Source organism: Eleutherodactylus coqui, chromosome 7, assembly GCF_035609145.1.
Source record: "Eleutherodactylus coqui strain aEleCoq1 chromosome 7, aEleCoq1.hap1, whole genome shotgun sequence".
NCBI lineage: Eukaryota > Metazoa > Chordata > Amphibia > Anura > Eleutherodactylidae > Eleutherodactylus > Eleutherodactylus coqui.
In genome coordinates, this window is record NC_089843.1 from 214,663,070 (window position 1) to 214,687,607 (window position 24,538).

General features: G+C 50.4%; 1 protein-coding gene across 4 annotated transcripts in view; it reads left to right on the forward strand.

Moving 5' to 3' along the window:
• Positions 1 to 24,538, forward strand: part of CCDC158 (coiled-coil domain containing 158) — a 100,560-nt gene that overhangs the window by 26,230 nt on the left and 49,792 nt on the right. For all 4 annotated transcript variants that reach the window (XM_066574344.1, XM_066574346.1, XM_066574345.1 and 1 more), the window contains 3 exons: positions 13,479 to 13,589; positions 15,620 to 15,817; positions 19,750 to 20,223. In XM_066574344.1, coding sequence (XP_066430441.1) covers positions 13,479 to 13,589; positions 15,620 to 15,817; positions 19,750 to 20,223 — 783 coding nt within the window. The remainder of the gene's footprint in view (positions 1 to 13,478; positions 13,590 to 15,619; positions 15,818 to 19,749; positions 20,224 to 24,538) is intronic.

The following is a 24,538-nucleotide window of genomic DNA, read 5'->3' on the forward strand; positions in this document are numbered from 1 at the left end:
ACACAGTTGTCTTGCAGTCAGGTAGTAGTGAGGGCAGTAAGTGCGAGGGAGGAGCGCACAGAGGATTCTGAGGAAGAGCAGCAGGACGATGAGGTGACTGACCCCACCTGGTTTGCAACGCTTACTCAGGAGGACAGGTCTTCAGAGGGGGAGTCAAGGGCATCAGCAGGGCAGGTTGCAAGAGGCAGTGCGGTGTCCAGGGGTAGAGGCAGGGCCAGACCGAATAATCCACCAACTGTTTCCCAAAGCGCACCCTCGCGCCATGCCACCCTGCAGAGGCCGAGGTGCTCTAAGGTCTGGGAGTTTTTCACAGAGACGCCTGACGACCGACGAGCAGTGGTGTGCAACCTTTGTCGCGCAAAGCTCAGCCGGGGAGCCAACACCAACAGCCTCAGCACCACCAGCATGCGCAGACATATGATGGCCAAGCACCCCACAAGGTGGGACGAAGGCCGTTCACCACCTCCGGTTTGCACCGCTGCCTCTCCCCCTGTGCCCCTACCTGACACTGCTATCCAACCCCCCTCTCAGGACACAGGCACTACCGCCTCATGGCCTGCACCCACACCCTCACCTCCGCTGTCCTCGGCCCCATCCACCAGTGTAGTCCAGCGCACCGTCCAGCCGTCGCTTGCGCAAGTGTTTGAGCGCAAGCGCAAGTACGCCGCCACGCACCCGCACGCTCAATCGTTAACCGTCCGCATAGCAAAATTCATCAGCCTTGAGATGCTGCCGTATAGGGTTGTGGAAACGGAGTCCTTCAAAAGTATCATGGAGGCGGCGGCCCCGCGCTACTCAGTTCCCAGTCGCCACTACGTTTCCCGATGTGCCGTCCCAGCCCTGCACGACCACGTCTCCCGCAACATTGTACGCGCCCTCACCAACGCGGTTACTGCCACGGTCCACTTAACAACGGACACGTGGACAAGCACAGGCGGGCAGGGCCACTACATCTCCCTGACGGCACATTGGGTGAATTTAGTGGAGGCTGGGACCGAGTCAGAGCCTGGGACCGCTCACGTCCTACCCACCCCCAGAATTGCGGGCACCAGTGGTTGTATCTGCGGAGGTGTATGCTTCCTCCACTAAAGCACCCTCCTCCTCCTCCTCCTCCTCCTCTGTCTCGCAATCAAGATGTGTTAGCAGCAGCATGTCGCCAGCAGTCGGTGTCGCGCGGTGTGGCAGCACAGCGGTGGGCAAGCGTCAGCAGGCCGTGCTGAAACTACTCAGCTTAGGCGATAAGAGGCACACGGCCCACGAACTGCTGCAGGGTCTGACACAGCAGACCGACCGCTGGCTTGCGCCGCTGAGCCTCCAACCGGGCATGGTCGTGTGTGACAACGGCCGTAACCTGGTGGCGGCTCTGCAGCTCGGCAGCCTCACGCACGTGCCATGCCTGGCCCATGTCTTTAATTTGGTGGTTCAGCGCTTTCTGAAAAGCTACCCACGCTTGTCAGACCTGCTCGTAAAGGCGCGCCGGCTCTGCGCACATTTCCGCAAGTCCCACACGGACGCTGCCACCCTGCGCACCCTGCAACATCACTTTAAGCTGCCAGTGCACCGACTGCTGTGCGACGTGCCCACACGGTGGAACTCTACGCTCCACATGTTGGCCAGGCTCTATGAACAACGTAGAGCTATAGTCGAATACCAACTCCAACATGGGCGGCGCAGTGGGAGTCAGCCTCCTCAATTCCTTTCAGAAGAGTGGGCCTGGTTGGCAGACATCTGCCATGTCCTTGGTAATTTTGAGGAGTCTACCCAGGTGGTGAGCGGCGATGCTACAATCATTAGCGTCACCATTCCTCTGCTATGCATCTTGAGAAATTCCCTGCAAACCATAAAGGCAGCTGCTTTGCGCTCGGAAACGGGGGCGGGGGAAGACAGTATGTCGCTGGATAGTCAGGGCACCCTCCTGTCTATTTCTCAGCGCGTACAGGAGGAGGAGGAGCATAAGGAGGATGAGGAGGAGGGGGAAGAGACAGCTTGGCCCGCTGCTGACGGTACACCGGCTGATTGCCTGTCATCCTTTCAGCGTGTATGGCCTGAGGAGGAGGAGGAGGAGGAAGAGGAGGATCCTGAAAGTGATCTTCCTAGTGAAGACAGCCATGTGTTGCGTACTGGTACCCTGGCACACATGGCTGACTTCATGTTAGGATGCCTTTCTCGTGACCCTCGCGTTGCACGCATTCTGGCCACAACGGAATACTGGGTGTACACACTGCTCGATCCACGGTATAAGGAGAACCTGCCCACTCTGATTCCCGAAGAGGAAAGGGGTTCGAGAGTGTTGCTATACCACAGGACCCTTGCGGACAAGCTGATGGTAAAATTCCCAGCCGACAGCGCTAGTGGCAAAAGGCGCAGTACCGAGAGCAAGGTAGCAGGGGATGTGCGGAGATCGAGCAGCATGTACATCCCAGGCAGTGCAACAGTCTTTAAGGGCCTGGACAGCTTTATGGCTCCCCACCAAGACTGTGTCACCGCTCCCCAGTCAAGGCTGAGTCGGCGGGAGCACTGTAAAAGGATGGTGAGGGAGTTGTAGCCGATCGCACGACCGTCCTCCGTGACGCCTCTGCCACCTACAACTACTGGGTGTCGAAGCTGGACACATGGCCTGAACTAGCGCAGTATGCCCTGGAGGTGCTTGCTTGTCCTGCGGCTAGCGTCTTGTCGGAGAGGGTGTTTAGTGCGGCTGGGGGAATCATCACAGATAAGCGTACCCGCCTGTCAACCGACAGTGCCGACAGGCTAACACTCATCAAGATGAACAAAGGCTGGATTTCGCCAGACTTCTCTTCTCCACCAGCGGACAGCAGCGATACATAAGCAATACGTAGGCTGCACCCGCGGATGGAAGCTACATTCTCTCTCACCATCCAAAACGGGGACATTTCTGCTTCATCAATCTGTGTCTAATATTCCTCCTCCTCCTCCTCCTCCTGCTCCTCCTCCTGAAACCTCACGTAATCACGCTGAACGGGCAATTTTTCTTAGGGCCACAAGGCTCACTCAAATAATTTTTCTAAACAATTTTTAAAAGTTTCAATGCGCTTAAAAGCGTTGGAACTTTAACTTGAACCAATTTTTCGTTACACTGGGCTGCCTCCAGGCCTAGTTACCACTTAAGCCACATTAACCAAAGCGATTAATGGGTTTCACCTGCCCTCTTGGCTGGCCATGGCCAATTTTTGGGATGTACATTAGTACTGTTGATACAGCAATTTTTGTGGGCCCTCGCCTACAGTGTAATCAAATTAATTTTTAGCCCACCTGCATTAAGCACGACATTACTACCTCAGCTGTGTTGGGCAATGCAATGGGATATTTCTATGTACCGCCGGTGGCTTCCTGGCACCCACCCATGCTGTCGGTCCACAGGGAGTTGTAAATGCATCTGTGTCCACTTCTAAAGAACCCCAGTCAGACTGGGGCATGCAGTGTGGGCCGAAGCCCACCTGCATTAAGCACAACATTACTACCTCAGCTGTGTTGGGCAATGCAATGGGATATTTCTGTGTACCGCCGGTGGGTTCCAGGGAGCCACCCATGCTGTCGGTCGACAGGGACTTCACAATAGGGAGTTGTACCTGCCTGTGTCTATGAATTAAAAAGCCCGGTCTGACTGGGGCATGCAGACACCTTGACAGAATGAATAGTGTGTGGCACATAGGTTCCCCATTGCTATGCCCACGTGTGCAGCTCCTGATGGCAGTGGCACAGGATTCTATTTCTCATTGCTTCTGTACAGCATTGTGGGCTATCGCCCCGCCCCTTTTAAAGAGGGTCGCTGCCTAGCCGTGCCAACCCTGTGCAGTGTGTGCCTGCGGTCCCTCGTCATGGCAGACGCACTTCTAAATAGACATGAGGGTGGTGTGGCATGAGGGCAGCTGAAGGCTGCGCAGGGACACTTTGGTGTGCGCTGTGGGGGGGAGGGGGGCGGTTGGGCAGCATGTAACCCAGGAGAAGTGGCAGCGGAGTGTCATCCAGGCAGTGATTGTGCTTTGTTGGAGGTAGTGTGGTGCTTAGCTAAGGTATGCATTGCTAATGATGGCTTTTCAGAAGTAAAAGTTGTTGGGAGGGGGGGGCCCCACTCTTGCCGGTATTCTGGCTTAATAGTGGGACCTGTGAACTTGAGATGCAGCCCAACATGTAGCCCTCGCCTGCCCTATCTGTTGCTGTGTCGTTCCCATCACTTTCTTGAATTGCCCAGATTTTCACACATGAAAACCTTAGCGAGCATCGGCGAAATACAAAAATGTTCTGGTCGCCCATTGACTTCAATGGGGTTCGTTATTCGAAACGAACCCTCGAACATCGCGGGAAGTTCGTTTCGAATAACGAACACCCGAGCATTTTGGTGTTCGCTCATCTCTAATTCTTATGTAATAGAGATGAGCGAGCACCAAAATGCTCGGGTGCTCGTTACTCGAGACGAATTTTTTGCGATGCTCGAGGGTTCGTTTCGAGTAACGAACCCCATTGAAGTCAATGGGCGACCCGAGCATTTTTGTATATCGCCGATGCTCGCTAAGGTTTTCATTTGTGAAAATCTGGGCAATTCTACAAAGTGATGGGAACGACACAGCAACGGATAGGGCAGGCGAGGGGCTACATGTTGGGCTGCATCTCAAGTTCCCAGGTCCCACTATTAAGCCACAATAGCGTCAAGAGTGCCCCCCCCCCCCTCCCAACAACTTTTACTTCGGAAAAGCCCTCATTAGCATGGCATACCTTTGCTAAGCACCACACTAGCTACAACAAAGCACAATCACTGCCTGGATGACACTCCGCTGCCACTTCTCCTGGGTAACATGCTGCCCAACCCCCCCCCCCCCACGACCCAGTGTCCACAGCGCACACCAAATTGTCCCTGCGCAGCCTTCAGCTGCCCTCATGCCACGCCACACTCATGTCTATTTATAAGTGCGTCTGCCATGAGGAGGAACCGCAGGCACACACTGCAGAGGGTTGGCACGGCTAGGCAGCGACCCTCTTTAAAAGGGGCGGGGCGATAGCCCACAATGCTGTACAGAAGCAATGAGAAATCCAATCCTGTGCCACCTTCATCTGGAGCTGCACACGTGGGCATAGCAATGGGGAACCTATGTGCCACACACTATTCATTCTGTCAAGGTGTCTGCACGCAGTCAGACCGCGGTTTTTTATAAATAGTCACAGGCAGGTACAACTCCGCAATGGGAATTCCGTGTGCACCCACAGCATGGGTGGGTGCCAGGAAGCCACCGGCGGTACATAAAAATATCCCATTGCATTGCCCAACACAGCTGAGGTAGTAATGTTGTGCTTAATGCAGGTGGGCTTCGGCCCACACTGCATGCCCCAGTCAGACTGGGGTTCTTTAGAAGTGGACACAGATGCATTTACAACTCCTTGTGGACCGACAGCATGGGTGGCTCCCTGGAACCCACCGGCGGTACATAAAAATATCCCATTGCAGTGCCCAACACAGCGGATGTAATATCAGCTGTAATGCAGGTGGGCTAAAAATTCATTTGATTACACTGTAGGCGAGGGCCCCCGAAAATTGCTGTATCAACAGTACTAATGTACATCAGAAAAATTGCCCATGCCCAACCAAGATGGCATTTGAAACCCATTAATCGCTTTGGTTAATGTGGCTTAATTGGTAACTAGGCCAGGAGGCAGCCCAGTTAAAATAAAAACTGTTGGAGGTGAAAGTTTCAACGCTTTAATGAGCATTGAAACGTATAAAAATTGTTTAGAAAAATTATTTGACTGAGCCTTGTGGGCCTAAGAAAAACTGCCCGTTCGGCGTGATTATGTGAGGTTTCAGGAGGAGGAGCAGGAGGAGGAGGAGGAATATTATACACAGATTGATGAAGCGAAAAGGTCCCCGTTTTTGATGGGGATAGAGAACGATGCTTCCATCCGCGGGTGCAGCCTACCTATTGCTTAGGTATCGCTGCTGTCCGCTGGTGAAGAAGAGAAGTCTGGGGAAATCCAGGCTTTGTTCATCTTGATGAGTGTTAGCCTGTCGGCACTGTCGGTTGACAGGCGGGTACGCTTATCTGTGATGATTCCCCCAGCCGCACTAAACACCCTCTCTGACAAGACGCTAGCCGCAGGACAAGCAAGCACCTCCAGGGCATACAGCGCTAGTTCAGGCCACGTGTCCAGCTTCGACACCCAGTAGTTGTAGGGGGCAGAGGCGTCACGGAGGACGGTCGTGTGATCGGCTACATACTCCCTCACCATCCTTTTACAGTGGTCCCGCCGACTCAGCCGTGACTGGGGAGCGGTGACACAGTCTTGCTGGGGAGCCATAAAGCTGTCAAGGGCCTTAAAGAGTGTTGGCCTGCCTGTGCTGTACATCCTGCCTGATCTCCACGCCTCCCCTGCTACCTGGCCCTCGGAACTGCGCCTTCGGCCACTACCGCTGTCGTATGGGAATTTTACCATCAGTTTGTCCGCCAGGGTCCTGTGGTATAGCAACACTCTCGAACCCCTTTCCTCTTCGGGAATCAGAGTGGGAAGGTTCTCCTTATAGCGTGGGTCGAGCAGTGTGTACACCCAGTAATCCGTAGTGGCCAGAATGCGTGTAATGCGAGGGTCACGAGAAAGGCATCCTAACATGAAGTCAGCCATGTGTGCCAGGGTACCTGTACGCAACACATGGCTGTCCTCACTAGGAAGATCACTTTCAGGATCCACCTCCTCCTCCTCCTCCTCCTCCTCCTCCTCAGGCCATACACGCTGAAAGGATGACAGGCCACCAGCATGTCTACCCTCACCAGTGGGCCAAGCTGTGTCTTCCCCCTCCTCCTCATCTTCCTCCTCCTCCTCCTCCTCACCGCGCTGAGATATAGACAGGAGGGTGCTCTGACTATCCAGCGACATTCTGTCTTCCCCAGCTCTGTTTCCGAGTGCAAAGCGTCTGCCTTTATGCTTTGCAGGGAACTTCTCAAGAGGCATAGCAGAGGAATGGTGACGCTAATGATTGCAGCATCGCCACTCACCACCTGGGTAGACTCCTCAAAGTTTCCAAGGACCTGGCAGATGTCTGCCAACCAGGCCCACTCTTCTGAAAATAATTGAGGAGGCTGACTCCCACTGCGCCGCCCATGTTGGAGTTGGTATTCCACTATAGCTCTACGCTGCTCATAGAGCCTGGCCAACATGTGGAGCGTAGAGTTCCACCGTGTGGGCACGTCGCACAGCAGTCGGTGCACTGGCAGATTAAACCGATGTTGCAGGGTGCGCAGGGTGGCAGCGTCCGTGTGGGACTTGCGGAAATGTGCGCAGAGCCGGCGCGCCTTTACGAGCAGGTCTGACAAGCGTGGGTAGCTTTTCAGAAAGCGCTGAACCACCAAATTAAAGACATGGGCCAGGCATGGCACGTGCGTGAGGCTGCCGAGCTGCAGAGCCGCCACCAGGTTACGGCCGTTGTCACACACGACCATGCCCGGTTGGAGGCTCAGCGGCGCAAGCCAGCGGTCGGTCTGCTCTGTCAGACCCTGCAGCAGTTCGTGGGCCGTGTGCCTCTTATCTCCTAAGCTGAGTAGTTTCAGCACGGCCTGCTGACGCTTGCCCACCGCTGTGCTGCCACGCCGCGCGACACCGACTGCTGGCGACGTACTGCTGCTGACACATCTTGATTGCGAGACAGAGGTTGCGGAGGAGGAGGAGGGTGGTTTAGTGGAGGAAGCATACACCGCCGCAGATACCACCACCGAGCTGTGGCCCGCAATTCTGGGGGTGGGTAGGACGTGAGTGGTCCCAGGCTCTGACTCTGTCCCAGCCTCCACTAAATTGACCCAATGTGCCGTGAGGGAGACATAGTGGCCCTGCCCGCCTGTGCTTGTCCACGTGTCCGTTGTTAAGTGGACCTTGGCAGTAACCGCGTTGGTGAGGGCGCGTACAATGTTGCGGGAGACGTGGTCGTGCAGGGCTGGAACGGCACATTGGGAAAAGTAGTGGCGACTGGGAACTCAGTAGCGCGGGGCCGCCGCCGCCATCATACTTTTGAAGGACTCCGTTTCCACAACCCTATACGGCAGCATCTCCAGGCTGATGAATTTTGCTATGTGCACGTTTAACGCTTGAGCGTGCGGGTGCGTGGCGGCGTACTTGCGCTTGCGCTCAAACACTTGCGCTAGCGACGGCTGGACGGTGCGCTGAGAGACATTGGTGGATGGGGCCGAGGACAGCGGAGGTGAGGGTGTGGGTGCAGGCCAGGAGACGGTAGTGCCTGTGTCCTCAGAGCGGGGTTGGATCTCAGTGGCAGGTTGGGGCACAGGGGGAGAGGCAGCGGTGCAAACCGGAGGCGGTGAACGGCCTTCGTCCCACCTTGTGGGGTGCTTGGCCATCATATGTCTGCGCATGCTGGTGGTGGTGAGGCTGCTGGTGGTGGCTCCCCGGCTGATCTTGGCGCGACAAAGGTTGCACACCACTGTTCGTCGGTCGTCTGCACTCTCAGTGAAAAACTGCCAGACCTTTGAGCACCTCGGCCTCTGCAGGGTGGCATGGCGTGAGGGGGCGCTTTGGGAAACAGTTGGTGGATTATTCGGTCTGGCCCTGCCTCTACCCCTGGCCACCGCACTGCCTCTTGCAACCTGCCCTGCTGCTGCCCTTGCCTCCCCCTCTGAAGACCTGTCCTCAGTAGGCGTAGCAAACCAGGTGGGGTCAGTCACCTCATCGTCCTGCTGCTCTTCCTTAGAATCCTCGGTGCGCTCCTCCCTCGGACTTAATGCCCTTACTACTACCTCACTGATAGACAACTGTGTCTCATCGTCATCGGCCTCCTCACCCACTGAAAGGTCTTGAGACAGTTGCCGGAAGACCCCAGCCTCATCCCCCGGACCCCGGGAACTTTGCAATGGTTGGGCATCAGGCACGATAAACTCCTCTGGTGGAAGAGGAACCACTGCTGCCCAATCTGAGCAGGGGCCCGAGAACAGTTCCTGTGAGTCTGCCCGCTCCTCAGAATGTCTCATTTTCATGGAGTGAGGAGGCTGGGAGGAAGGAGGAGCAGCAGCCAGAGGATTCAGAGTTGCAGCAGTGGACGGCGCAGAACTCTGGGTGGACGATAGGTTGCTCGAAGCACTTTCTGCCATCCACGACTGGACCTGCTCACACTGCTCATTTTCTAATAAGGGTCTCCCGCGTGGACCCATTAAATGTGCTATGAATGTGGGGACGCCAGAAACGTGCCTCTCTCCTAATCCCGCAGCAGTCGGCTGCGCTACACCTGGATCAGGAGCTCGGCCTGTGCCCACACCCGGACTAGGGCCTCCGCGTCCTCGGCCGCGCCCACGTCCTCTAGGCCTACCCCTACCCCTCAGCATGCTGTATTACCAGGAATGCAGAAACACAACACTGTAATTAAATGTGCCGCTTATTGGCCTGTGGTTTGAGGCTGAGTTCGCTTAGGGAACGCCAGGAAATAATTTTGCGCAAGCCTGCTGTAACACTTAGCTGGCTGCGTATTTATTTGGAGAAATTTTACCCCCAGCACACACGGACCCAGAACACTGAGCAGAGTGACAGGCAGGCCAAATAGATTTTTTTCTAATCTTTTTTTGCACAAGGACCACTGCGTATATTCAATCTATAATATATGTCTTCTGGCCCTGCCTACACAATTCTGTCCCTGTAGTATTACTGCAGGGCGCAATGCTCTGCACGGCCGATATAGCAAAAAAAAAAAATGTGCAACACTGCTAAAAGCAGCCTCCACACTACTGCACACTGTTAGATGTGGCCCTAAGAAGGACCGTTGGGGTTCTTGAAGCCTACACTAGCTCCTAACGCTCTCCCTACAGCAGCTCCAACACTATAGCACTGTCCCTCAGCTATCTCACAACGCATCTGTGGCAAGCCGCGGGAGGGGCCGACTTTTATGTTCGGGTGACACCTGATCTCGCCAGCCACTCACTGCAGGGGGATGGTATAGGGCTTCAACGTCAGAGGGGGAAGTTGTAATGCCTGCCCTGTCTTTCAATTGGCCAGAAAAGCGCGCTAACGTCTCAGAGAGGAAACTGAAAGTAACCCGAACATCGCGTGGTACTCGCCTCTAGTAACGAGCATCTCGAACACGCTAATACTCGAACGAGTATCAAGCTCGGACGAGTACGTTCGCTCATCTCTATTATGTAACCATATGTAACATTTCATCTCATATATTTTATTAAGGCCGCCTGTACACGGGCCTGGGTTGGATTCCACAGGTGGGGTCCTGCAGCGGAATCCAACCCTGTGCCCGGCAGGTGACTCCAGCGTATCTGTCTGCTGTCTTCATATCTGTGCTGCAATCGATTTCTGCTTGTGTAGAGGATATCGCGTTTTGCCATAGCATGCTATGGGCAGCATTTGCTGTGGAGCCCGCAGGCCAACGCCGCTCCGGATTCTGCAGTGCAAATCCAACCGTGTGCAAGCGGACTAAGGCAGGGAAGTTTCCTGAAGTCCTGAGACATTTTGGCATGGGTTTTCAGAGTGACGTATTCCGCTGCGGCCATCTCTGCCCATAGAGAGGCTGCAGCGGAAACGGTGATACAATTGACATGCAGCGGCTTTGAATTCCATGCGGCATGTCCGTTTCAGCGCAGCTTGGCCGCAATGGACTGTCTGCTGCTTGTGGATGAGATTTGTGCAAATCTTGTTCACTTTTTCTGCTTAATCTTAAGATTGACGGTAGAAAGTCCACACGGAAATTCCGTAGCAATTCCGCCCCATGTGAATCCAGCCTAAGGGCTCCCACCCACTGGCGATTTTTTTCTCCTTTGCGTTTTGCGTTTTTTCTCAAGAGCAATTAGAATTGAATGTGTTCCTGTCCATTTGCGTTTTTTTTTTCAGTCCGTTGCAATTTTTAACATAGGAACTGTCAGTTGCATATGTGTCCTTATTTTTCTCTTAATGCACCCATGAATGTCAATGGAAATTAATGGAAAAGGCGCAAAAATGCCGCGAAAAACGCGCCAAAAACGCGCGGAAAACGCTGCGTTTTTCACGCACGAAAATCGCAAACGCCAGTGGGTGGGCGCCCTAAGACTGATCCATTCAGCAAGGGGAGTCTCCTTTCCTGTTCCCCAAATGGAGCAGGTAAACTGAATCCCCACCATAGATGTGAAAGCAGCCTAATTTAAGCTATCTGGTATTGGTGAAAATATGTGATATCTATCATAGGTAGCAACTGGTGGGTGTCTGAGTCAGTAAAGGCCTCCATACACATTAGTATTCAGTCATCGGCTGTCCTGTCGGACGATTGCCTTACATGCAGACAGGTTTCATGTAGAAGTTGCCTTGTTAGTGTAGGGACCCACAAGACAATGAGGACCTTTGCAGTTAGCCTACGTGCTTTAGTATCTTGGCCAAAATATGAACCAATACCTTGTATCTATTTACATCTGTTTATGCGTGCGGGTATGCTTAGCCATGTTTTGGGCATTTGTCTCTCCGTGAGTTATGTCCGCCGTTTCCGAGTTCCTGCGGAGTTTCTCCAGTTCATGAGTGTGACATAACACATACATACAACAGGACTGGTAAGACATTTCCTTGCTAGCGTTGGTGTCTTTATAGTCTGGACAGTAATGCTGACTGTATGGCATAGGCCTTCTTGGAATTACTATGTTGGTGCCTAGTCATACACTTGTGGTGTCATTTTAATATACTCTTATGATATGTCCTATCACTTTTATTCGGATTATGATGTGGTCATGTTATTTACAGTTATTTTACCATCTATTCTAGGGTGGTTTCACATCTGAGTTGGAACACCCGGTCAGAGGATCCGGCATAAGATACCAGAAAAAATAGCGCTGAATGCAGGACTTTTTCTTCTGGTAACATGCCGGGCAGCTGAACAGAAAGCCAACGGACCCCATTATAGTCAACGGGGTCTGTTCAGCGCTGTTCTGTTCTGCCATAAAACGGATCCCTTTCGGCAGAGGGATTCCCCTTTCCCGATCCCCAAATGGAGCAGGAAACCGGAACCCCTGGCGTGGATGTGAAAGCGGCCATAGGGCTCAGTCACACGGGCGTTTATTGCCGCGATTTGCGCATGCGCATGCGTCCGGCGATTTTTTAAAACCATTGCTTTGCAATGGTATCGGACACATGAGCGCTTTTTATGCGCTCGTCCGATAAATTAGAGAACAGAAATCGCAGATCGCACCTATCTGCGATTCCTGTTCTCTTCTCTATATGCGCTCAATGGGGCCGGCGGCAGCAGCGCCGACCCCATTGAGAACATATAGAAGACAAATCATTCTTCTCTGCCACAGCTGGAACAGCTGTGACAGAGAAGAACGATGTTTGCCCATTGAATTCAATGGAGCCGGCAATACAGCCGACTCCATTGAAAGCAATGGGCTGCCGGCGTGCGCGGGATGAATTGTCAGGAAGGGGTTAAATATATAACCCCTTCCCTGCAATGCATCCTGAAAAGTGAAAAAATAAAGAAAAAGGATGTACTCACCTGCTCCCGGCAGCCTGAGATCCCCGCGACCGTCCTGCAGTGGGTGTGAAGGGGGTGTGACTCAGGCTTGCCCCTGATTGGCTCAGCCTGAGCCAATCAGAGGCTGATCTCACTCACACCCATTCATGAATTCATGAATGGGTGTGACTGAGACTTGCTTTAAATATATAGCAATCACCCATTCCCAATTAATAATAAATTCTGTTGGTTTTTGTTGCAAGAGGTAGTATTCCTCTAGCCCAGGCATCGTTCAGCTGACAGTTGTTCAAGATGTATGGTCAGCGAAATACTGAACCATAGGGGCTCTACTGCTGAACAGTACTTTTGAACATGGCTTAGGTGTGCATGGACTCTAAGGTTGATGAGAGAGTTGGAAAGATATAGCAGCATTACTTGGGTTTTTTGCTTTACTTTTTGTGTCCACTCCTCGGCTCTATCCATATTGTATTAACGTGCTTAGGGCATTTAATGTATAACTATCTACACCACAAAGAGGTCAAATGAATACGGTGACATTGCCATAGCTATTGATGGCGATATTTGTGGTATATAGCAAGTCAATGGCAGATGGATTCAAATACATGCTCATAGATTCGGATCCATCTGGAAAAAAATAATATATAATAAAATTCACTTTCCTTCCAAAAATAACTGAAAAAAAAGCAATTAAATGGATACCAATTGTAATCTGTTCTATCGGTTGAGATCTACCACCTATAACTTGGCCCATGAAACCAAGTTAGGCTGCTTACACTTGTTCGTCGAGGGTACTATTTTCCTGCTCTGTTCGGGGAGCAGGAAAGGGGAATCCACATGGCTGAACGGCTTCGTCCTAACAGCACCAAATGGACCCCATTGATTATAATGGGTTCCATTCACTTTCGCTCAGCGCTTTTTCTTCTGCAAAGGAACCTCTGAATGGAGATTCAAAAACAGATGTGGAACCGCCCTTAAATTACTGCTGAGTGTCTGCGTGGCGCATGTTATTATATTTGATTATATAGTTTATGTTGTGATATAGGTGCAAGAGCTCAAAACGCAACTCTCATCTGTCAATGAGGCACTAGAGGAGCTGCAGAATGAACATGCTCGGCACAAGCAAGAGTCTGCTGGCCAACATCTGCAGTTAAATGTAAGAATGCACAAGTGATCTCACTGTACTTTTTGGACTAAATGATTTTGTCTGCAGACTATTATAAAGTGCGTTTCTCAATAAAAAGTATTTGGGGATTATGAATCTATACATATATATATATAAAATAGGATGTATGTATGTGTGTATGTGCCACCATAACTCATGAACGCCTGCAGACATTTCAACCAAACTTGGTACATATATAACTCATCCCATGGGGACAAATTTTGTGAAGATAACACAGCCCCACTACCCCAGGGGGAAGGGGATAAGACAGCCCCACTACTCCTGGGTGGAGTGAATGCCGATATTGCACTTGAGCAGATGGTTTTTATTTCACCGTCTAATCTATCACAGACAACCTCCTCATCATCATACACTAATCTATTACACAGACGACCTCCTCCTCCTCAAATACTGATATATTAGACAGAAGTCCTGCTCCTCAGATAATAATATCTTACACAGACAACCTCCTCCTCTGCTCCAACTACCACACAGCTTCCCACCAGCACTAAGCCACTATGTACCACACAGAAAGGAGCCCAGCACCCGCTCTTATGAAAGCTGTCCACAAGGAAATCTGTGTTGCCCATAGCAACCAATCACAGCGCAGCTTTTATTTTACCTCAGCAGTATAACAAGTGAAAGCTTAGCTGTGATTGGCTGCTGTTGGCAACAAAAAATTACAGGGGAGTCAGGGAGTTTTTGAGTTTTAATTAGGATAGTATTACACAGGCCTCCTGCTCCTCAGATAGTAATATCTAACACAGACAACGTCCTCCTCATCATAACTAATCTATTACACAGATGACCTCCTCCTCCTCAAAAACTAATATATTACACAGACCTCCTGCTCCTCAGATAATAACTTTCTCCGCCTCAAATACTAATATTACACAGACGACATCCTCCTCATGCACTAAGATATTACACAGGCAACCTCCTCCTCATATACTAATATAATACACAGATGACCTCTTCCTCCTCATATACTAAGATATTACAGAGACGACCTCCTCCTCCTCCTCAAATACTAATATATTACACAGACAACCTCCTCCTCATATACCAACATATTACACAGACAAACTCTTCCTCATGCAGTAAGATATTACACAGATGACTTCCTCCTCATATACTAATATATTACACAGACGACCTCCTCCTCGTATACCAATATATTACACAGACAACCTCCTCATGCAGTAAGATATTACACAGACAACCTCCTCCTCATATACCAATATATTACACAGATGACCACTTCCTCCTCATATCAAACTACTAACGACCACTTGTCTGTAGTATGTGAGTGAGTGCTTCTAATGCTCCGCCCCAGGTAACGTCATCGCTCCACCCCCTGGTAACACCATTGAAGGTCCTTCAACATATATAAAACACAGAGTCTGACCGACAGAAGAGCGACACAGTCAGGGCTCTTGGAAGGGGAGTATAAAAACAACACACTGAGAATACAACTAAACCGTTATTATCTCAGTCACAACTCGGCAGTCCTGACAGAAGACACTGACCTACCACCACCACATAGATCCAGTGGGCTAAAGGAACTGTGGTGATGTCACTGCTGTGGGAGAAGCCCAGCTGTGTGTATGATGTGTGTAGTAGAGCTGTGTGTGTGTGTGTGTGCATGTACCATGTAGCAAAGCTGTGTGGCGCATTGCGCCACCAGAAACACTGGTACTATAATTATCTACACAACTCAGCAGTCCTGACCGAGATTCGGTGGGCTGAAGGACCTGTGATGATGTCACCACAAGCTGTGTTTGTGGTAATCAAGCTATTGTGAGTGTGTGTGCCACCAGAAACACTGTGACTATAGTGTCCTAATAATTACTAGTACTAAAATATTAAATCAGTACACACATATATATAAACACACAGATATTTAAATTGTTTTTGTGTCTAAAAATAAAATACACGGGTAACGCCGGGTAATCCGCTAGCATTATCAATAAAAATAGTAATTTTACTGATACAGATGGAAATTGCTCTTCCACTTGTAGGAGGCTTTGAAGACATGTGAAAAACAGCTGAATTTAGAAAAAGAGCACAACAGGCAATTACAAGATCGGGAAATGGTCAACTGCCTGACTAATGAAAATCTACGAAGTGAAGTGATTGAGCGAAGGATGGAGGTGGAAAGGCTTCAGGCAGTGGTGAATATAGTGAAGGAAGAAAGTCGGAAGAAGTCAGAACAACAGGTTGGGGATTTTATAGATTTTTGCAGCATGATATTACTACATCCAACAACTGAGACATCTATTACTTTCAACCCTTAAAGGGGTTGTCTCACGCCGAAACGTTTTTTTTTTTTTATTCAATAGGCCCCCCGTTCGGCGCGAGACAAACCCAATGCATGTGTTAAAAAAAAAAACGTTTAGTACTTACCCGAATCCCCGCGCTGCGGCGACTTCTTTCTTCCTTTACCAAGATGGCCGCCGGGATCTTCACCCACGATGCACCGCGGGTCTTCTCCCATGGTGTACCGTGGGCTCTGTGCGGTCCATTGCCGATTCCAGCCTCCTGATTGGCTGGAATCGGCACACGTGACAGGGCGGAGCTACGAGGACCAGCTCTCCGGCACGAGCGGCCCCATTCACCAGGGAGAAGACCGGACTGCGCAAGCGCGTCTAATCGGGCGATTAGACGCTGAAATTAGACAGCACCATGGAGACGAGGACGCCAGCAACGGAACAGGTAAGTGAATAACTTCTGTATGGCTCATAATTAATGCACGATGTATATTACAAAGTGCATTTATATGGCCATACAGAAGTGTATACCCCCACTTGCTTTCGCGGGACAACCCCTTTAAGGTTGTGGCTCCTTCCCTGCTAGATGATATTCAACGGTAGCTGCATCTTGATAATGTGGAATATAACTGAAAGTAGTGCTCATGGGAGCCTGATTCATTTCATAATGAGTTGGAGCTAAATAAATCCCTTGCTTCTCTTCATACAGAAATAGTTAAATGACATAATTACCCGCATCCTCCACCACAAGGATTTATTACTAGAGATGAGCAAGCATACTCGCTAAGGGCAATTACTCGATCAAGCATTGCCCTTAGCGAGTACATGCCCACTCGGAAGAAAAGATTCGGCTGCCGGCGTCGGGCGGGGAGCTGCGGGGGAGAGCGGGGAGGAACGGAGGGGAGATCCCTCTATCCCTCTCACCGCCGCAACTCACCTCTCACCCGCGCCGGCAAACGAACCTTTTCTTCTGAGTGGGGAGATACTTGCTAAGGACAATGCTCGCTTGAGCAATTGTCCTTAGCGAGTATGCTCGCTCATCTCTATTTATTACTGCATCCTCCACTATTATGGATTTATTACTGATCAGGATTCCCCTTCACGCAGGGGATTTTCAGAGTTTCATATATAATGTTGAATGCTATTTTCTCAATACACTTAAGCAGATAACTAGCATAACAGCATTGATATATCATTTCTTTTATGTAGAGAGGCTACATGTAAACATTAGTATGGAGCTGTTACAGTGGCTGCAGGCTCAGACATGCTAACAGTTGTAAGGACTCCATGACTTACATAGATCTTAACCCCTTAAGGACATGGCCTATTTTGGACCCCAGGACGCAACGATTTTTAGGGGATTTTCATCTCTACTTTTCAAAAGTGACAACTTTTTTTTCTGTTGACATGGGCCCATACGAGGGCTTGTTTTTTGCATGGCGAGCTGTTTTTATTGATACTATTTTTTGGATACATATAATGTATTGTATAACTTACTCATTTTTTTGCTGGGCAGGGAGTAAAAACGCTAATTTTGACATTTTTTTTTAACAGAGGTAAATCATACAGAATAAATGAGATGATTATTTTTTTCTGCGAGCCGGTACGATTATGACAACACCAAAATTATATATTTTTTTAGGCTTTTCCACTTTTGCACAATAAAAACTATTTTGGGGAAATGCATTTTTTTTTTTTTTTTTGCATGACTGTGTTCAAAGTTTCCTACCTTTTTTTGCATCAACAGAGCTCTGTTGGGCTTGTTTTTTTGTGAAACGAGCTGTAATTTGTAGTGGTACTATTTTGGGATGCATATTTCTTTTTTAATCTCTTTTAGGGCGAGCACCCACTGGCGTTTTTTTACCTGCGTTTTGCGTTTTTCCTGCACAGGCATAGAGATAACATGTGTTCCTGTCCACTGGCGTTTTTTTTGCGTTGCGTTTGCGTTTTTAACATAGGAACTGTCAGTTGCATATGTGTCCTTATTTTTCTCCTAATGCACCCATGAATGTCAATGGAAATTAACGGAAAAGCCGCGAAAACGCCGCGAAAAACGCTGCGTTTTTTTCCCGCGGCAAACGCAAACGCCAGTGGGTGGGCGCCCTCATTGTGTTTTTTTCTAGAGTATTTTTTAGAATATTTTTTACCGCAATTGCCATGCAGGATATAGAATAGGTGATAAAAGTCTGATCGATTGGAGTCTCACTGCTGAGACCCCCACTGACCCCGAGAACAGGGGTCCTGTTTCCCCTCCTCCTCACTGTGGGCTTTTTGCACCTCCTGCAGTGAAGAGAATGAATCGAGTGGCGGTCACACATGCGCGGTGCTGCCTCCATTCATTCTCAGGGGGACTGCCGGAAATACAAGCACTAGGCTATTTCTGTCAGCCCAATTGAAAAGAATGGATCAGCCACCCAGCATGCATTCATTCCAATCAATCTGATGTCCCTGCATGGGGGGAAAGTGACAAGAAAAGAGGGTCACTGGACCCCTATTTGTGAGAGTTCCAGTGGTGAGACCCCACTGATGAAAGTTGATTTTGGTACAACCCCTTTAATCCCTCTAATGTAGGCAGATGCAGCCCTGAAAACCCTTGTTAACCATTATTACAGCTCCCCACTATCCCCTGCATGTAGCCATTCTTTGCAAAATTGTAACACAATGTATCTGTGAGCACCTAATTTAAGATTATTTTGCCAATTATTATGCAGTAACGCCTCCTGTCCACGGGCTTAAAATCCGCAGCATTTCTCCCGCACGCGGATCCGCGCCCCATAGTGATGCATTGGACACCCGCAGGTAGTTAAATACCTGCGGATGTCATTTTTCCCTTCAGGCGCGGATCTGCGTGCGGGAAAAAAAAAAAGAACATGCTCCATTTTCGTGCGGGTCTCCTGAGGGACGGCTCCCGCAGGCTTCTATTGAAGCCCATGGAAGCCGTCGGGATCCGCGGGAGACCCGTACCAGAATTAAACTCACCTGCTCCGGGCGATGCGGTTCTTCTTTCCTTCGCGGCCGGATCTTCTTTCTTCTGGCCGGCGGATGTGCCTGGCACGCCGCCTGCGTGCCGAGCACATCCGCCAGGCCGAAAAAAGAAGATCCGGCCGCGAAGGAAGCAAGATCCGCATCGTCCGGGGCAGGTGAGTTTATTCTGATTTTTAGGCCTCATGTCGATGGGGCAGGAGGGACCCGCTATGGATTCTACATGAAGAATCTGCGGCGGGCCTGATTTTCCCCGTGGACATGAGGCCTAAGTGTACAGGAAACTTGCATAGTCACTGTGTATTTGTGCGCCATTTCAATGGGATGCCTGAGTGCAAATACACAGTGCATTTGCGCACATGAAAACATACTAGAGCTGTCAAGAAATGCGGGCGTACGTGATTTTTGGTTGCGCAAATATGCAGCATATTTGCCCAACCAAAATGCGCTTACGCCTGTGTGAATGAGTCCTGATAATGAACCCCCATAGTAGCCCCAGTAGTAACCCCTATAGTGGTCCAGTATTAATAGTAACCCCCATAGTATGCCCAGTGGTAATAGTGACCTCCCTAGTTGACCTCTGGCTGGGTGACATCCCACTTGGTGGCGGCAGCCTCTGCTGAATCTGTAACCGCTGATCTCCTCTCCTTGTTGTCTGTGCTGTGTACAGGATGGCGCACGTATACGCTGGGGGGAAAGGTCAGCGGTCACAGACTGCACTGCCGTTGCCAGATCGGAGCTGCAGGCTGGGTGAGTAGAACGGCCACATGAAGTGAGCTGACGGGCCGGATTTGGCCCACAAGCCTTCTGTTTGACGTGTGTTTTATAGTATTACCTTCTGCCGTATAAAACGTGAGAAATTGATGTTGAACGCACAATATTTTTTAATGTCTTGAAAGCTGAGAACTATTCGGGAGAAAACCGCGAGTCTGAACTCAACATCTTCCCGACTGGAGGCCATAGAAGATGCTCTGCAGAAAACCTCGAAGGAGCTGGCAGCCAAAAGCCAACATTTGGACCATGCAGAAAAAAGCTTAATAGAAACAAGAAACCTTCTGGCTGAAAAAGATAAGTCGTTACAAAGTGTTGCCGATGAACTGAAGAAACTGCGGTTGTACGCCGAGTCCAAGAAACGCGAGGTCCAGCAAATGAGAGCCGACAACGAGAGAACTGCGGAGATGCAGAGAGATGCGGAGACACTCAAGCTGCTGCTGGTGGAGAAGGATAACATGATAGTAACTCTCCGAGGACAAACTGAAGCCATGACTCAGATGATTGGGCAGCAGAACCAGAAAGTGGAAGCGCTGGAGGCCGAGAAGTCTCAGCTCTTGGATAGAGCCGCTGATAAAAAAGCTGAAATACGGGATTTAGCAGTAAGTCCTTGTTGGCAAACTTGCTTACTTGGTTTTATGGGGCCTTCTGAGGATTCATATAGAACTCTTCTATTCCTTTAAACATTTGCTGTTAGATCGCTCGTTATAGAGAGTTGACTTGTTTCGTTAAGGGAATATTAAGAGCCTGTTTATGCATCACTTACATGTGAAGATTAGTTCGTTTTGTAGAACTTGCTGGTTATTCATTGCAGCGTGATAGCAGGGCGTTGAGGCTGAAGTTCAATGTAATCGTGAAATACAGCCTCCACCCACTCACCTGCTGCTGATTTACAGCTTTCTCCCTATCACTGTGTATGGGAATGAGGCTGTCAATCAGCAGTGAGTAGGCGGGAGGAGCTTTCATCTCATGAATACATCGGACGTCTGCCTCACAGCTCTGCCATCCAGGCAATTCCCTGGCTGAATGGATCCATCTTATGATAGAACCCAATGGTGCCAAATGGACCCCATTGACTTTAATGGTGTCGGTTTTGGTCTCCATTCAGCTGACCGGCATTTTACCGGATGGTAAAGTCTGGTATGCAAGACTTCTACATTCGGCAACTCTGAATGGAGTTGTGAAAGTAGCCTAAAACATCTTCACTAGAGATGAGCGAACACCAAAATGTTCGGGTGTTCGTTATTCGTAACGAACTTCCCGTGATGCTCGAGGGTTCGTTTCGAACAACGAACCCCATTGAAGTCAATGGGCGACCAGAACATTTTTTGTATTTCGCCGATGCTCGCTAAGGTTTTCATGTGTGAAAATCTGGGCAATTCAGGAAAGTGATGGGAATGACACAGTGACGGATAGGGCAGGCGAGGGGCTACATGTTGGGCTGCATCCTAAGTTCACAGGTCCCACTATTAAGCCACAATACCGGCAAGAGTGGGCCCCCCCCCCCCTCCCAACAACTTTTACTTCTGAAAAGCGCTCATTAGCATGGCATACCTTTGCTAAGCACCACACTACCTCCAACAAAGCACAATCACTGCCTGCATGACACTCCACTGCCACTTCTCCTGAGTTACATGCTGCCCAACCGCACCCCCTCCCCCCCACAGCGAACACCAAAGTGTCCCTGGGCAGCCTTCAGCTGCCCTCATGCCACACCACCCTCATGTCTATTTAGAAGTGCGTCTGCCACGACGAGGGACCGCAGGCACACACTGCACAGGGTTGGCACGGCTAGGTAGCGACCCTCTTTAATAGGGGCGGGGCGATAGCCCACAATGCTGTACAGAAGCAATGAGAAATACAATCCTGTGCCACCGCCATCAGGAGCTGCACACGTGGGCATAGCAATGGGGAACCTATGTGCCACACACTATTCATTCTGTCAAGGTGTCTGCATGCCCCAGTCAGACTGGTTATATGCACCTTAACAGTAACCGCGTTGGTGGTAATGTGGTGGTGACTGCGGACCTAGTACCACGGTTGTATTTTGTTGGTTTTCGGAATGTGGCCAGGATTAAGTGGGCCGTGGCGGGGGGATGGTGGGGGGGCTCTCTTGTAGTGTCGGTAAAGGTGAAATTCTTGGACTGCCGCCAGACGAACCAATGCAAAGGCATTTGCCAACAATGTTTTCCCTGTTGGAGGAGGAGGGGGATGTTTTTGAGGCACTACGTGTCCTCTCCACGTGTCCGTGGTTATATGCACCTTAACAGTAACCGCGTTGGTGGTAATGTGGTGGTGACTGCGGACCTAGTACCACGGTTGTATTTTGTTGGTTTTCGGAATGTGGCCAGGATTAAGTGGGCTGTGGCGGGGGGATGGTGGGGGGGCTCTCTTGTAGTGTCGGTAAAGGTGAAATTCTTGGACTGCCGCCAGACGAACCAATGCAAAGGCATTTGCCAACAATGTTTTCCCTGTTGGAGGAGGAGGGGGATGTTTTTGAGGCACTACGTGTCCTCTCCACGTGTCCGTGGTTATATGCACCTTAACAGTAACCGCGTTGGTGGTAATGTGGTGGTGACTGCGGACCTAGTACCACGGTTGTATTTTGTTGGTTTTCGGAATGTGGCCAGGATTAAGTGGGCCGTGGCGGGGGGATGGTGGGGGGGCTCTCTTGTAGTGTCGGTAAAGGTGAAATTCTTGGACTGCCGCCAGACGAACCAATGCAAAGGCATTTGCCAACAATGTTTTCCCTGTTGGAGGAGGAGGGGGATGTTTTTGAGGCACTATGTGTCCTCTCCACGTGTCCGTTCCATGTAAGCAATAGTAGCACTCAAGACAGGCCCCAGTAACAATTCTGAAGCAGCAGTATAGCGGGAGCGCAGTCTTCGTTCCATGTAAGCAATAGTAGCACTCAAGACAGGCCCCAGTAACAATTCTGAAGCAGCAGTATAGCGGGAGCGCAGTCTTCGTTCCATGTAAGCAATAGTAGCACTCAAGACAGGCCCCAGTAACAATTCTGAAGCAGCAGTATAGCGGGAGCGCAGTCTTCGTTCCATGTAAGCAATAGTAGCACTCAAGACAGGCCCCAGTAACAATTCTGAAGCAGCAGTATAGTGGGAGCGCAGTCTTCGTTCCATTTCAGTAGCCTTAGTATAGCCAAGGCACAAGTGACATTTATGTAGCTAAACTGTAGGCCAACCCCACACACCTTTCTGTACCATGAGTGCAGGCGAAGAACATAGAAATTACTATGATTACACTGTAGGTGAGGGCCCCAAAAAATTGGTGTACCAACAGTACTAATGTACCTCAGTAAAAATTGGCCATGCCCAACCAAGATGGCAGGTGAATCGCTTTGGTTAATGTGGCTTAAGTGGTAACTAGGCCTGGAGGCAGCCCAGTGTAACGAAAAATTGGTTCAAGTTAAAGTTCCAATGCTTTTAAGCTAATTGAAACTTATAAAAATTGTTCTGAAAAATTATTTGAGTGAGCCTTGTGGCCCTAAGAAAAATTGCCCGTTCAGCGTGATTACGTGAGGTTTCAGGAGGAGGAGCAGGAGGAGGAGGAGGAGGAATATTAGACACAGATTGATGAAGCACAAATGTCCCCGTTTTGGATGGTGAGAGAGAACGTAGCTTCCATCCGCGGGTGCAGCCTACGTATTGCTTACGTATCGCTGCTGTCCGCTGGTGGAGAACAGAAGTCTGGCGAAATCCAGCCTTTGTTCATCTTGATGAGTGTTAGCCTGTCGGCACTGTCGGTTGACAAGCGGCTACGCTTATCGGTGATGATTCCCCCAGCCGCACTAAACACCCTCTCCGACAACACGCTAGCCGCAGGACAAGCAAGCACCTCAAGGGCATACAGGGCTAGTTCAGGCCACGTGTCCAGCTTCGACACCCAGTAGTTGTAGGGGGCAGAGGCGTCACCAAGGATGGTCGTGCGATCCGCTACGTACTCCCTCACCATCCTTTTGCAGTGCTCCCGCCGACTCAGCCGTGACTGGGGAGCGGTGACACAGTCTTGGTGGGGAGCCATAAAGCTGGCCAGGCCCTTAAAGACTGTTGCACTGCCTGGGATGTACATGCTGCTCGATCTACGCACATCCCCTGCAACATGGCCCTCGGAACTGCGCCTTCTGCCACTAGCGCTGTCGGCTGGGAATTTTACCATCAGCTTGTCCGCAAGGGTCCTGTGGTATAGCAACACTCTCGAACCCCTTTCCTCTTCGGGAATCAGAGTGGGCAGGTTCTCCTTATACCGTGGATCGAGCAGTGTGTACACCCAGTAATCCGTAGTGGCCAGAATGCGTGCAACGCGAGGGTCACGAGAAAGGCATCCTAACATGAAGTCAGCCATGTGTGCCAGGGTACCTGTACGCAACACATGGCTGTCTTCACTAGGAAGATCACTTTCAGGATCCTCCTCCTCCTCCTCCTCCTCAGGCCATACACGCTGAAAGGATGACAGGCAATCAGCCGGTGTACCGTCAGCAGCGGGCCAAGCTGTCTCTTCCCCCTCCTCCTCATCCTCCTCATGCTCCTCCTCCTCCTCCTGTACGCGCTGAGAAATAGACAGGAGGGTGCCCTGACTATCCAGCGGCATACTGTCTTCCCCCGCCCCCGTTTCCGAGCGCAAAGCAGCTGCCTTTATGGTTTGCAGGGAATTTCTCAAGATGCATAGCAGAGGAATGGTGACGCTAATGATTGTAGCATCGCCGCTCACCACCTGGGTAGACTCCTCAAAATTACCAAGGACATGGCAGATGTCTGCCAACCAGGCCCACTCTTCTGAAAGGAATTGAGGAGGCTGACTCCCACTGCGCCGCCCATGTTGGAGTTGGTATTCGACTATAGCTCTACGCTGTTCATAGAGCCTGGCCAACATGTGGAGCGTAGAGTTCCACCGTGTGGGCAC